At 40.0% G+C, this 13,185-nt stretch overlaps 3 protein-coding genes across 3 annotated transcripts; all 3 read right to left on the bottom strand.

Annotated features, from left to right (window-relative positions):
* Positions 1-1,021: 1,021 nt before the first annotated feature.
* On the bottom strand, positions 1,022-2,360 carry LOC139303380 (dual specificity phosphatase 29-like). Its single transcript, XM_070927167.1, has 3 exons — positions 2,233-2,360; positions 1,787-2,004; positions 1,022-1,224 (listed from the first exon to the last, which is right to left on the bottom strand). Exons 1-3 carry the CDS (start codon positions 2,358-2,360, stop codon positions 1,022-1,024), a joined length of 549 nt encoding a protein of 182 aa, XP_070783268.1.
* A 1,845-nt stretch (positions 2,361-4,205) lies between these two features.
* LOC139303691 (dual specificity phosphatase 29-like) lies at positions 4,206-6,779 on the bottom strand. The gene is made up of 3 exons (XM_070927524.1): positions 6,625-6,779; positions 5,202-5,422; positions 4,206-4,432 (listed from the first exon to the last, which is right to left on the bottom strand). The coding sequence occupies exons 1-3, from the start codon at positions 6,777-6,779 to the stop codon at positions 4,206-4,208; spliced, it is 603 nt and encodes a 200-aa protein (XP_070783625.1).
* Positions 6,780-10,594: 3,815 nt separating this feature from the next.
* LOC139303693 (dual specificity protein phosphatase 13A-like) lies at positions 10,595-11,927 on the bottom strand. Its single transcript, XM_070927526.1, has 3 exons — positions 11,800-11,927; positions 11,374-11,591; positions 10,595-10,806 (listed from the first exon to the last, which is right to left on the bottom strand). Exons 1-3 carry the CDS (start codon positions 11,925-11,927, stop codon positions 10,595-10,597), a joined length of 558 nt encoding a protein of 185 aa, XP_070783627.1.
* Positions 11,928-13,185: the final 1,258 nt, after the last annotated feature.

The following is a 13,185-nucleotide window of genomic DNA, read 5'->3' as shown; positions in this document are numbered from 1 at the left end:
TATTGATTGTGCTGTGTATTCAACATAAGCTTAAAGGAACCTAGCAGTGTTTTATTATGTTTCAGCCCCTTAACTACAAATCATGTTTACTTTACATTTTTCAAGACATTGAAGACAGACGTTGGTGTCAACTAATTTCTGTATGCAAACCAGTTCACAGTAGAGCTGTTTTTACATTCTTTCTGTGTCTAGTCATAGGAGACAAGTCCAAGTCATGTAAGGCTAATTCAAGTCAAGTCTCGAGTTATTTAAGGCTAGTTCAAGTCAAGTCTCAAGTCATTCCAGTTAAGTCAAAGTCAAGTCTCAAATAATGCAGTCCGAGTCAAGTCTCTATGACGGCAAGTGTTAAGTTAAGTCTCAAGTCATTCAAGACAAGTACAAGTTATGTTTTAAGGAATTTGAGATAAGCCCGAGTCAAGACACAAGTGATTTCAAGTAAGTCCAAGTCAAGTCCCACATCTTTATAGGCTAATTGAAAATGTTCCTCCTCAAAGCTGTTGTGTATTAGAATATCTCAGATGAATTCCTTTCAGGGATTGCTGCAGTAATTTAATGTAGATATATACTACATACATATAAAAGATCAAAAGTATAAAAATGTAAAAAAAAAAGAAAAAAAATGAGGCAAGTGTCATGTTAAGTCAAGTCTAGGGAGTCAAGTCTCAAATTAATCAGGTCTTACAGCAAAGTCCAAGTCAAGTCTCGAGTCCTCATATTTGTTTGTCTGACTCGAGTCCTAGTCTGAAGTTTTAAGTCTACAACTCTCTCAAGAGGCTCTTGAAAATGTTTTAATCCACAGGGAATAAGTCAAGTTGTAAATTACATTATTGTTATTAGGTAATATAGTGCAGACCTTTCAAATGAATCTGCACTTAAACAGCATTATAATGCAATGAAAATGTGAAGAATATGTGATTTGTATTAAACAGATCAAAACATGCAAAACTACAGGGAATAGTCCTTCAGAAATCCCCGTCTGAGGAAATTATCTCACAGTGCTGTATTTCTCCGGTCCTTGATGTTATGTTGTTTTCCTCTGCAGGGCCAAGGAGGAGTCCAAGTGACAGAGTTGATTCAGAAATCCAAGATTTGGAAGAATGTTTCTGTGCCTGCGAACAGCCTCCAGAGCCTCTACGAGGGTAAGTCCTTCTTTGATCATGAGGAAGGCTAGTGCCAGAGTCGCTGAGCGGCTGATGCCTCGTGCACAGTGGACGAGCACCTTACCTGCACGGACAAGGGGAGAATCTCTTAAAATGTCAGCTGCGTCTATGTAAGTCATGCATTAATGTTGGGGTGTAATGTAAGAAAGTTGGGATGAAAACAAACTGACAAGACAGCACAAAAGGATTTATTTATTCCTCCTTGAATGTGAAAAATCTAACGTAGCAAAAACTCAAGTGTCAAGTTGCTCCATTCATACTTTTTGAAATAGTTTTTCTTACAGATTTTAGTACAAGATGCAAAGAAATTCACACAAACTTACCTTTTGGAGGACATCTTTTAAGACTATAAACTTGTACACATTGTCAGGCAGCAGTTGAGCTGAGACAGTTTAATTTCATTGGATAATATTAATTTACTCCCTCTGGCATTTTATATATATGCAAAAAACAAAATGTGTGCATTTTTGGGTCATCATTTCTCAGATTTTCAATGTAATTTTCAGCTTGAGAATGCATCTTGGCACATTTTTATACCCCCATATGTAGTGCTATGATATACAGTATTATTGCACCCCAAACCTAATGTGCTTCTTTTGTTTTTTGTTTGTCAAATGGACTCGTACCTTTGTGACTCAGAGCACCGTGAATGAAATCAGCCGTCTCAGTGAAGAATGGGCTCAAGTCAAAATCTTTAGAGTCTGGTGCTTCCACTCCATGATACTGTATGTTGGTGTCACTGTAGAAACGTGGCCCAGTGTCAATGTGCTGGGGGCCGTCTGCAGCATTCACCACATGTGTTATTCCCAGATTCCGTAACAGGGTTTTATGCTGAGCTGTTGCCCTGTAAACGACACAAGAGATGATACAAGGAATGTAGCCTTTGGAGATTTTCCCTCGCCTGTGGCCAGCTCTGTAAGCATATGTTGGCAAATGCATCACTGGTGACTCAAATGTACAGATTTTATATTTGTCCCATCAGTTGGCCAAATACATGACTTGTTTGCAGCAACAGTTTCACAATCAGATCAGCATATTGCAGCGGGGCCCCCAAAGTGAGAATGTCACTTACGCGTCTCCGATGTAGAGGTCGGGCCAAACCTCGTTGACAGCTCCAGTGGGGCGTCTGTTCTTCAGCAGAAGGCCGAGCAGATCGCAGGTGGGTGGTGTCTGATACTCTGGCTCCTCCTCTGGGCTCATATCTGCACCTTTCACGTTAGTGTTGTTGTATATGATTATCACAGATTATATTCAACTCAACACGTAGATAACAGATACTGTTCCTAAAGACTTGATGTTCCTGGATGGGAAATCTGAGAAGTTATTTTTGCTGTCATGCTAGTTTTTTCTTCCTGTTGGCATTTGGAAAGGAATCACAGTAAACTCAGTAAACCTTATTGGTGCAGCTCGCTCTGTTTGCCATCTGAGCAGAGTATCAGTGTTGTTTAGAGGCTGAGCCCCGCTGGAACGAGACAGCTGAAGATGCCAGAGTCTGGGCAGGAGCAGAGTGGGCTATTTATTCCTCAGATGACTGTGACAGAAGCCAGGCTGCTTGTGTGGCGACAACGTCGACTGCAGAGCCACAGCAGTGTTTACAGTTGTAATAGTGTAAGTGTTTCAAAACATGGTGAGGAATTATTGTCAGGTTGCCACATTAAATGAGTTCAAAACACTTCAATTTGTACCTAATACATACAATTTAAAGGATAATGCTAGTGTTAGTTTATCTTTTCATTTTCAACAACAAATCTGAAGAGACTAAACAATGATTTTATTTTATTATCATGCAAAAACTGTGAAAAACACATAAAACATGTTGCGTTTGGTGACATATTTCTTTATTATGATGGACATGGACGCTGTAGTTTATTCTGAAACCACTCAGAGACTTCATTTTCCATTTCTGGAGAGAAGCTCCTAGTCTGGCAAACATTACTGAGCATGCTCAGGACAGTTTACTGTTTACACTGCTGAGAGAAATGAACTACATTTGTTGTTGACAATCTCAATCTTTTCTGAGCACTTTAAAGGAATAGTTTTCAAGTTGCTTTCTTTCAAGATTTGATGTGGAACAACGACACCACTCTCATGTTTGTGCATTAACTATGGAGCTGGAGCCAGGAGGCGATTAGCTTAGCATAAAGAATGGAAGCAGGGGGAGACAGCTAGCCTGGCTCGGTTCAATGTTTAAAAAACAATTCCACCTAAATGCACCTTCAAATCGTATTAACTAACAGGATATATTTAGTGTGTTTAATCTGTGCTCAGAAATGTAGGTTTTTTTTCACATCTCTAAACATGCCATCAACACTACTTTTTCAATATAATGTGAGTATTTTTAAGGGTGCTATATAGTGCATGAATTATTCACTCAGAGTTCAGACACTCAAATGAAATGGCGAATAAATAGAAAGTGATTTCGGACACAGCCCTGGAGTCTTGCCGTGACTGTGAGGTTGCCAAGCAACTAGTGGAGACTCCAGGAAGTCACTGGCCAGCCAAGAAATAGTTAGAGCACGTAACTCCCCATGAAACCACAACTTGTCGTTTTTACATTTCTATTTGTTTACAGATTAAACAAATGAGATATAATGTGTTAATTAGTGTGGTTTAGAGGTGCTAGGCTAGCTGTTTCCCCCTGCTTCCAGTCTTTATGCTAAGATAAGCTTCTATCTTTAACATATAGAAGTTATAGAAGACATAGGTATCAATTTTCTATCTATCTAATGAGTGTATTTCCCAAAATGGTGACCTATTCCTTCAAGGAAAGACAAAACAATCTCACTATGAATCATTTAGTTCTTTAGGCTCTTTTATTTGTTGTTATTAGTTTTTTGAGTCTACACAGACAATACTCCTTTTTAGGATGAAGTCATTGTTGTTCATTACAATAAAAAGCCTTTAATGTAATATAAGTCACTGTAATTTCTTCAGAAAAAATGGAATTGGTCTTACAGAGAAAAGACAGAACATTCATATCTTCGTTGTAATATCTACTTCAAGCTCAGATACTGACAGGAGACAGCAATATAATCCAAATATATCTCAAGTCCGCCCGTTACCGCTCCAGCTCCTCGATGATCCCTGGCAGTGCAGCTTCTTGTCCAACTCTCTGAGCTGCTCCAAGAAACCAGCGTTAGGGGAGATGTTCCTGTTGGCACTGACGGCTTTGATGGCGTCCACCAGCGTCATGTTCTCGTGGATCATCAGGTAGGCCAGAACCAAGGTGGACGAGCGGCTGAGACCCATCGCACAGTGGACAAACACTTTACCTGCCAACCAGCAGCAACAAAAACTCAACATCATCACTCCCTGTGGATCAGTCCAGAGCTCAGCCATCCTCTACCAGCTCCATTTCTATATTTACAACCATGCAACGACTGGATTATTGTGGCGAACTTTATTCTAATGTCTAAATTGTGGATTAAACACCATGCACATCACAGAGAGGAGTACTTCTAACTCCTGACTAAAAGTTTTCCACAATGTTGCAACAAATGTTTCAACACACAGTAATCCCTGGTTCCTTATCGGGCCTGAGGATTAGGGCGCATAGGAGCGCGTAATTGAACTGTCTTGGCGTCTGTGTATTTCTGCCGGGGATTACTGTAGGTCCCGCCACACACTGGAGCCTCCGATCAGCCAGCATGTGAATGAGGAGGCCTCATCTTATTACTGTCATGTCAGATACCGACTTCACTTTGCATAACAGGCCAGGCAGGCACAGGCCACAAACATAATTGTGTAATTTCCATGTCCAATAAAAGTGTTGCTTACAAATTACCAGGGCAATCCATTTAAAACCAATTTTCCTGGCCAAGGTCTGAGTTTATGAGAAGATTACCGTGGGGGAAAGATATTAGCTTGATATTATGTTTAGTGTTTGATTTGCATTTTAATGACTAATACAACTGGGGGCTGCTGTAATGGGAATTGACTGACAAATGTTTCTGTACTTCGACTTGTAGAGAAAAAATTTCTTCTCCAAGCTAATGTGTAAGAATGATGAGAAACACCTCGAGCACGGCAAGAGCTCCTCACCTGTGGGCGAGCTCAAAGCGTTCTTGATAAAATTGGCCGCTGGGTAAAAGAAGGGACTCAAGTTAAAGGACGGCATGTCAAAAGCTTCCACTCCATGATAAGTGATTTTGGTGTCTCTGTAGAAGCTGGGGCCCGTGTTCACGTTGAACTTCCCATCAGCAGCGTTAAGTACATGAGTGATGTGGTGAGCCTGGAGTGTCCTCTTGTCTTTGGCTGCATACCTGAAGGGAAAAGCATAATCATCTGTCAGTGCAGATAAGCGAAAGAAGGATTTGTCGTTCCTTTGAGCACAGTTCATGATAGTAAACACATATGACCACTGCACAATAAGGAATGCTTGTAAATTATTTAGAAGTTGTCGTGTTCATGATTAATAAAACATTTATGCTTTATAGATAATTTATGAGCTAAGGACCCACATTTAAGTCATGAAACCTTTTGGTTAGTAGCTTGCTTTTAAGATAGACTTTTAAAGGCTCTGTTCACCCAAATATTAACAACAATTAATAAATAAATACGTATTTCATTGGAACTACTTTTCCCCAAGAAATAATACATATAAAAACAGCTGACAGCGAGGTCTGTGGATTATCAACAGCAGCAGAGATACTGTTTCTGAAACGATGAGCTGCTATTTAATTTTTTAAATGCAACTTTTCTTTACTTTAAAGGCCACGAATAAAATTCATTTCACAGAGACAGATTTCTAAACCTGGGCAAATAAAACATTGACTGTTGTCTTCTGTCTGGGTGCATGGACTCTGTACCTCCTGCAAACATGTTGTATTTAGCATGTTAGCATGTTAGCATGTTCTCGTGCTAATGCTACATCCATGGCTAATTTGTGTGACGTTAGCACTTTTTTGCTAATGTTTAGTGTATGGCCTAATGTTTATGTTAGCGTGTTAACGTGCACAGGGTTAGCATGGTACCATGCTAATGTCAGTCTAACAACAAATGTCTGGTAACTGAAAACTTGAAGGCTTCACTTACACCTGGGTTCATCCAGAAAGTAGCTACTGTATAACTACCGACTTATTATTACTGAAATATGATACTTGATTTACAGAACCTGCAATAGCATATTTTTTTGCCACTAGGGGGCAGCAGAAACAAGCTGTGAACACCGACAACCTTAAGTCAATATGGGGAACTTGTTAGCAGACAGTTTATAGCATAGTTTTTTTATCCAGCAGACATGAAGCAACATTAGAATTTATTTAGAGTTGTGTTTATGGCCGCCTGATGAATGTAAGTCCTTTTAGCTGCTTTTGATCTCCACCAAATCTTGAGGCAAATATCTGGCTCTTTAGCTGCTAAATGAGCCACCATGTTCACCAGCTAATTAGACAGCTAACATTAATTATGTATTGTTAATTGTCTTTTTATGGTAAAGCATGAAATTAGAAGGTTCCGGTCTCACATGTCTCCAATATAGATCCTGGGCTGAACCTCATCCAGATGGCTGCTGGCTCCTTTCTTTGTCCACATCAGCCTCTGGAGCTCTGAAGCCGGGGGGGTCTCATACCTGGCGTTTGCCCCCTCAGGGCTCGCCAAGCAGCTGAGGCCTCTGGGCATTTCCGGGCGCTCCACTTCTGCTTTTACAACCTGTCGCATAGAAATACCACACATGGTAGGAGTTCAAGCTGCGTGTTTGTTGAACCAACAGAGCTGGTCATTGCTATGAAATTTGGACCACACAGAGTGCTGAGAAGTCAACAAAAGGGTCAGAAATGTTTTTGTCTTAACTTTTCTCAGCTACAGTTTAAGATAGAAGAATGCTAAATAACTCCTCTGATGACTTCTTATAGGCTTTATTGAAGTGAGACCTTCATCTTAGGTATCACTGAAGGAGAAATACAATGTGGGATTACAGTGAGGATCATTGATTAGAACATCAGGTATATACAGGACTATAGCCTTTAAATATAGACTATAAATATGTCAATAAATGTCCTCCACAGCAGCAAAGGACCACAAGAACACATAATTGTAAGATGACCTTATGATGCTCTCATTATTCTATCTACAGTTTGGTAGCACTTGGTAGGTTTATTTATCTCCAGAGATACAGAAAAATTGGTATTCAAGGCTTATAAACATCAGCTTTTCATTTCCTGCAGGCACATCTAACCTGTGCATTTACAATTTACACAATTTACTGGGCTTTAGAGAGACTTATACTATGCGTGCTGTATACATTAGCATCCATTTAGGCAGCTGTGTGATTCTGCTCCAGGCTGAGGACGTACAAACGATGTGTATGCAATTGTTATAGTAAAGAAACCGATGGCAGCTCAGATTCCTATTTGCATTCTGCTGGTGTGCGGAGACATAATGTGGCAGTCAGGGTTTGGATACTTATTGTCGTGTCCACAGGGATGAGTCATTGAGACCAAATCTGTTTCAGTGACCTTTTGTTAAGCTGCCGTGGCATATGGAGGTGCACTCAAACATCATGATGGCTTTATCCATCTCTGCATGTGCGTGGTTGCATCATGTGTGTGTCTCTCAGGGCATGTGTATGCAAGAAATGTTGCATCTGACCCAGCATATGGTCCATGCGTATGACTGTGTGTGAGTCTCGAAGAGTAAAGTGTGTCTTTGCACAAGTACAACATGTGCCCAGAGTACCTGGAGGCTACCTCTTCTTTCTCCTCATTGATCTATAAGTACAACCCTTCCCTCCCTCCCACTGTCAGGGCAGAGAACTGATTTCCCTGGTGCACATGTTGAGCTGCAGCGCTGCTTTCATAGCCTCCCCCCTTAGGCTAACCTGTCCTTCCTGCTCCAGTTCTGTGTAATTAAAGATGCTATGTATGGGAAAGTGCCCACGGTTAACATGGAGGGCAAATAAAAATGGCTTTTTACCTCCTCCGGGCCTCTTCTTGGTGGTTTTATGAATTACACTTCCCTCTTTAGCCTTTTGGATGGGGTTCGTCTGTATTTGTGAGCAAATTAATAAAAGAAGAAAGTGGTAATCCATCAGGTAACGCAGTATCATCACAGTACAAACTCATTTATTAAAGTGCTTTATAAACATGTTGACCTTGCAAACAACGTTATACAGTAAAATAAATCCATACACTGTACACACTAATAAATATTTTCCAACAAGGAGGTCTCTCTGCAACAAATTCATAAGAACACATTTTTAGAAGACACTTGCCTCGGCTGGAAACGTTGCTTTTCAAGGTCTCTCTGTACAAGAGCTACATGTAGGTCGACAGCACAACTGTCTGCGTTCTCCTTGGTAATCTACCCTGCAACCTTTTTTGCTATTTTAACATCTGAATCTCAGCCCAAAATAATTCTGGCATCATCTTCTGCATTCCTTAAAGGTTATCCGAGCTACCAGCACAGGAGAGAGGATAGGACATGGCTTTTTCAATAGCAAGAGAATTAAATCAGTGCTGCTGTACTTGAGTTTAAATCTGACACAGTCTTTACTGAGATTCTTCCCTACAGATAAATGTGTTATCTGGACATTTGGTAAAATTAAAAAAAGCATGTAAAAAAAAATTACATTGAACTTCTGACTCCAGCAATACAAATCAATGCCATATAATTCAGTGTCGTTTTTCAACATACTGCTGTTCCTCTGTTGCACATGGGAGAGGTTTTCCTTCAAGGCTTTCTGCCAGAAAGCGCTTTGGAAATCTGGTGACGTATATAAAGAGCAAAAAACGAGGGGCGAGGGGTGGATCAATGGGTCAAATGCAAGACTTTCATCCAGGAGAATAAGGATCAGTTCCTGTGCGAGACCAATTTTGACAATTGTCCCTTATTATCTGTAGACTTAGTTGACTTATTATCGCAGTTTGGTTAGGTTTAGACAAAAAACACGACTTGGTTAGGTTTTGGAAAAATGTCATAGTTTGGGTTCAAATAATAAGTCAATGTTTAACTACTGCTTTTGGGGCCTAAAACGAACAAAACTGCGAACGTTTCTCAACGATAACCACGTGTTAGAAAGCCTTCTTCTCCCATATGTTCTTCTATCATAATATTTGGAGGTGTGTTTCCCAATGAACTGTTCATTTTAATGTTGATACTGATGAAGATACATACGTGTGATTGTGTGCATGCATGTGTGTGATATTGTGAGTCTGAGAGATAATGATTTAGAACAGGCGGGAATCATTGCTGTCAAACTCTACTATATAGTAGATGCATGTGCAAACCTTTTTGTGTCTGACGTTGCTAATGTTTCTCCAGATGACAATCAAAAGACCTGAAACCTTGTGATGTGCAGTGGTGATCAGCTCAACTAGCTTGACAGATACACCAAAGGAATTTCACACTGTGAACACTGATGGGTTGGTCTCGTTAAAGAGACAGATGTAGATTGATTCCCATTTTGAGTTTGAATGTTGACTTGATCTTTTCGGAGTCATCTACAGAGTTTGCAAAAAAGATTATGCTTTGTAAAACATTTTCCATAAGACATTTGGTCCATTCTGCTGTAATTCTAAGTGAGGTGCTAAAGAGAAAAACATCTTACAAGAAAGAGAGGTAAAGATGTAACTGAAAGTTTGAATAGTAATAAAATCTCCTCATCATTACTCTTGTCTCTGTTTGCACTTCACGTTACATTAAGTTGTAATTTGTTCTGCAACCAAAGTGTCTTTTTGTTAAGACATTCACCCCAACAAAATATATAGCCATGGTAGCAATGCAATTCATTGCTAGACTCTGAAACAAAAAATGTCAAGCTTGGCCTGAGGGTGGCGCCACATCTCAGGCACAGCTTGTCAGGCTCAGCTGCTCCTCATTGTCAGATTTGACGCAATTTTCCTTCCAGCTTGACGTGTACTTTGTCAGCCTCAACTGTACTCAGCTGTGCAGCGAGCTGAATGCTAACCATCATGCCTCCATGCATGTTACCAACTAGCCTCCTGGATGTTAACATACTGTTAGCATCTAACATTTGCAATACCGTGTCAGCATGCTAACATTACATGTTAATTTGCTAATGTTTAGCATGTAAGTCTGAGTATTTGCATGTTACCATGTGTATACTAGTGTTTGACATGCTAGTGAAACATGCTAATATTTAGAATAACCTGAAGAAGGTAATATGTGCTGATTCATAGAGTTAAATTAATGAATTAATTAGCATGTTAATATGTTATATGTTATGTTAACATGTCGTAGGCTCGTTGAAATAATTTTTTTTCTTTTAACATGCTGTATTAACATGATATATTAGTGTTAATCTCCATGTACAGCTGAGTATGACAGAAATTCAGTCATTAGTTGAACCAATTTTCATGACAACCCATTAGCTGTATAAATATCTCAGTCTGGACTGTCGGACCAACAGACAGACCGGCATCACCATTACTAGCAACCACGCTGCCGCGTGGCTAAAAGGTGTAAACTTCTATTGATTACAGGATCTGACATGTTTTCTTTTTTCCTGTCAGCTGCAGATCCAGATCCAACAGCAAAGCCAGGAAATTCCTGTTGGGGTAGATGGCCCTTTTCTTGATCAGTTTCTGCAAAGCTCGTTTGAGCGAGAGGTGGCGGTAGATCATGAGGTACGCTAACACCAAGGTCGATGACCGGCTCATTCCCATGATGCAGTGCACCAGAACTTTCCCTGAAGAAGAGACAAGATGAAGGGAAAGGGGCATGTGGAGGAAGGATTAGTGAGAGGTCTCAGTCTTATTAATATCATACATGGCTGCCCGTCTCACGCTGTGGCCTTCCTTTTTTCCTGCTGTGAGCTAAAAATAGTCCCCACAATTCATTGCCTTTGTTCATTTAAGGTCCCTTTGCAGACTGGGCCCGACTGTCTCTTTAATCCCAACTCGTCCTCTGCTTGATAGCTTCTTTGAAAGGAGCTATGGTCACATTATAGACTTAAATTCTGCAAGGTAAGACCCTTATTATTACTGCTGGCTGAAAATACACTCACATATTACAAGTTGTGTTACATTGTGGTGACAGGTGACATTGAAAGGACGGCATGAAGGGAGAATTTGAGTGGATGGGCTTATTGAGGATTTATGGAGTGAAATAAAATATGTAATGTGCAGGAATTTTAAAAACTACCATGTTTTTGTAGCAAATGACTCAATCTTTATAGCTACTGAGTTATATAATTAAAACTCACTGTGCAGAAATATGGTAATTCATGTGAAACAGAAGCCCAGAGGAGTCTTACCATCAGGTGACTTCAGAGCTTTATGAATGAAATCAGCTGCAGACTGGAAGTAAACATCCAGATCAAAGTGTGTCGAGTCATCCGCTGGAATGCCACAATACACAAAGCCATTGCCGTAAAAGCTTTGGTTCCCTACGCTGCCACGCTTGGAGTGTGCAGCGTTTAAAACATGAGTTATTCCTAATTTCAGCAAGACAGCCTTGTTGTGTGCTACTGCCCTAGCAAGACAAAGAGACAGAAAGAAGTTCAAGACTTGTGTGAACGCAAAACATCACAGCACAATGTTTTCACGCCAGAATAACACAATCATTTGCAGGAGTTCTGTGAAAGATAATGACTGTCTAACATTACGAGTAACAGGTTTCACATTTCCTTGCAAGGCTCAAACTCATTCTGGTTTCATTTGGAAATAAAATGTATACTTACACGTTCCCTATGTATATTTTTGGCCAGACTTCATCAATTTCATTGAGATGTAGTTTGCATGAGTCCAAAACCTTCTGCAGATCCTTGACAGTCAGATATTCTTTGCTCTTGTCTTTCAGGGTTGACATTTTAAGTCCAAATCCCCCCGTCTTGGATCGATTACTGGTCCAAATGTTTGTTGTATTAAAGCAGTTCCCGTCACTCCGGCTCAGGGTGATCCGTACAAGCAGGTGTTTATCTGCTGTCACTGGACAGTTACCCAATTTAGTGCTTAACCTAGCGTGTAGTCTTACTTGCGCAGAGGGCAAAACAACAAACCGTGCAGCAGCCTGGGCTCTGCTTTTCACACTGCTGTGGGACTCTAATTTAATAAGCCTCAAACAGAATATGAATCATTCCATAAAGCAGTGATAATTGGATGTAATTAAGGACAAAATATTTAAGTGCATTGCTTATACTGGATGACAGAACGTCCGCTGTAATGCAGCATTTATGGAACAGAAATACTGTAACAGCTAGTTTACTGCTCTGACATAAATATCTTGTGAAAGCAAATTGGCCAAAGAGGGTAAAAATTAAGCTTTGCCATTGGCTGCACATGACATCAAACAGCCTTCACACTGCTGCAAATGTTATAACCCTCCCATTACGCTACAGGTCAATTTCACCCATTTCAGCTTTTAAATTGAAGAAAAACATAATTAACCTCCCTTTTAAGCCATGAAATGTAATGACTTTTCCTCGTTCAGGGTCATGAATGTGTAAGTAAAACCTGGACGCAATGAAAAGGCAGTTCTGATGTTGTGTACAAAATCAGTCAATAAAGGTCTCCGGGTCATTTTGACCTGGAGACAGTTATTGACTGATTACTTAAAGTGCTGCTTCTGCTTATTGATGAATCTACACGTGGTGGGAACAAATCCCACCTGATATGTACATACAGTTTTAAAAATAAGATCCATGCCTGCTGGTGAATGTGTGATTCAGGTGAGATCCAGTTGCAGGTGAGTTGTGTGTGTGAAGAGAATAATACTGTGTATATACTTTGTATTTGAGAAGCTGTTTTCCAAACATTTTAAGCAATGCATTTTTCTGAGAGAGACACTTGACAATGAGCTCCAGAAGATTATTCTGAGCAAATAGTGATCCAGGTTTTCAGCATACGAACTCCAGTCAAGTTGAGAGGACAACGAAACCGACACCACATGTGTAAAATGCAGAAAAAAATGACATTTGCAGGAACATTTGCAGTTATTGTTCATTCAGTATGTGGACAGTACATAAATCAATCTAGGAAGTTAAATTCTTGACAATAGCAATCATGCTATATACCACGTGCTATTGTGGTATGATTTTAGAAATACTGATGTCATGAGTACAAATTCT

Source organism: Enoplosus armatus, chromosome 20 (assembly GCF_043641665.1).
Source record: "Enoplosus armatus isolate fEnoArm2 chromosome 20, fEnoArm2.hap1, whole genome shotgun sequence".
Taxonomy (NCBI): Eukaryota; Metazoa; Chordata; class Actinopteri; order Centrarchiformes; family Enoplosidae; genus Enoplosus; species Enoplosus armatus.
Note: the sequence above shows the minus strand (reverse complement) of the source record. Positions and strands in the feature narration are given on the sequence as shown.

What these genes read in the sequence shown, in the direction of transcription:
- LOC139303691 (XM_070927524.1), bottom strand. Translation starts at nt 6,779, where the DNA reads ATGCCCAGAGGCCTCAGCTGCTTGGCGAGCCCTGAGGGGGCAAACGCC. An exon ending in AGGATCTATATTGGAGACAT is followed by an intron (nt 5,423 to 6,624) that starts GTGAGACCGGAA and finishes TTTTCCCTTCAG; the next exon opens with GTATGCAGCCAAAGACAAGA. An exon ending in CGCTTTGAGCTCGCCCACAG is followed by an intron (nt 4,433 to 5,201) that starts GTGAGGAGCTCT and finishes GCTGGTTGGCAG; the next exon opens with GTAAAGTGTTTGTCCACTGT.
- LOC139303693 (XM_070927526.1), bottom strand. Translation starts at nt 11,927, where the DNA reads ATGTCAACCCTGAAAGACAAGAGCAAAGAATATCTGACTGTCAAGGAT. An exon ending in AAAATATACATAGGGAACGT is followed by an intron (nt 11,592 to 11,799) that starts GTAAGTATACAT and finishes TTGTCTTGCTAG; the next exon opens with GGCAGTAGCACACAACAAGG. An exon ending in AGCTCTGAAGTCACCTGATG is followed by an intron (nt 10,807 to 11,373) that starts GTAAGACTCCTC and finishes TCTCTTCTTCAG; the next exon opens with GGAAAGTTCTGGTGCACTGC.
- LOC139303380 (XM_070927167.1), bottom strand. Translation starts at nt 2,360, where the DNA reads ATGAGCCCAGAGGAGGAGCCAGAGTATCAGACACCACCCACCTGCGAT. An exon ending in GACCTCTACATCGGAGACGC is followed by an intron (nt 2,005 to 2,232) that starts GTAAGTGACATT and finishes TGTCGTTTACAG; the next exon opens with GGCAACAGCTCAGCATAAAA. An exon ending in CGGTGCTCTGAGTCACAAAG is followed by an intron (nt 1,225 to 1,786) that starts GTACGAGTCCAT and finishes TTGTCCGTGCAG; the next exon opens with GTAAGGTGCTCGTCCACTGT.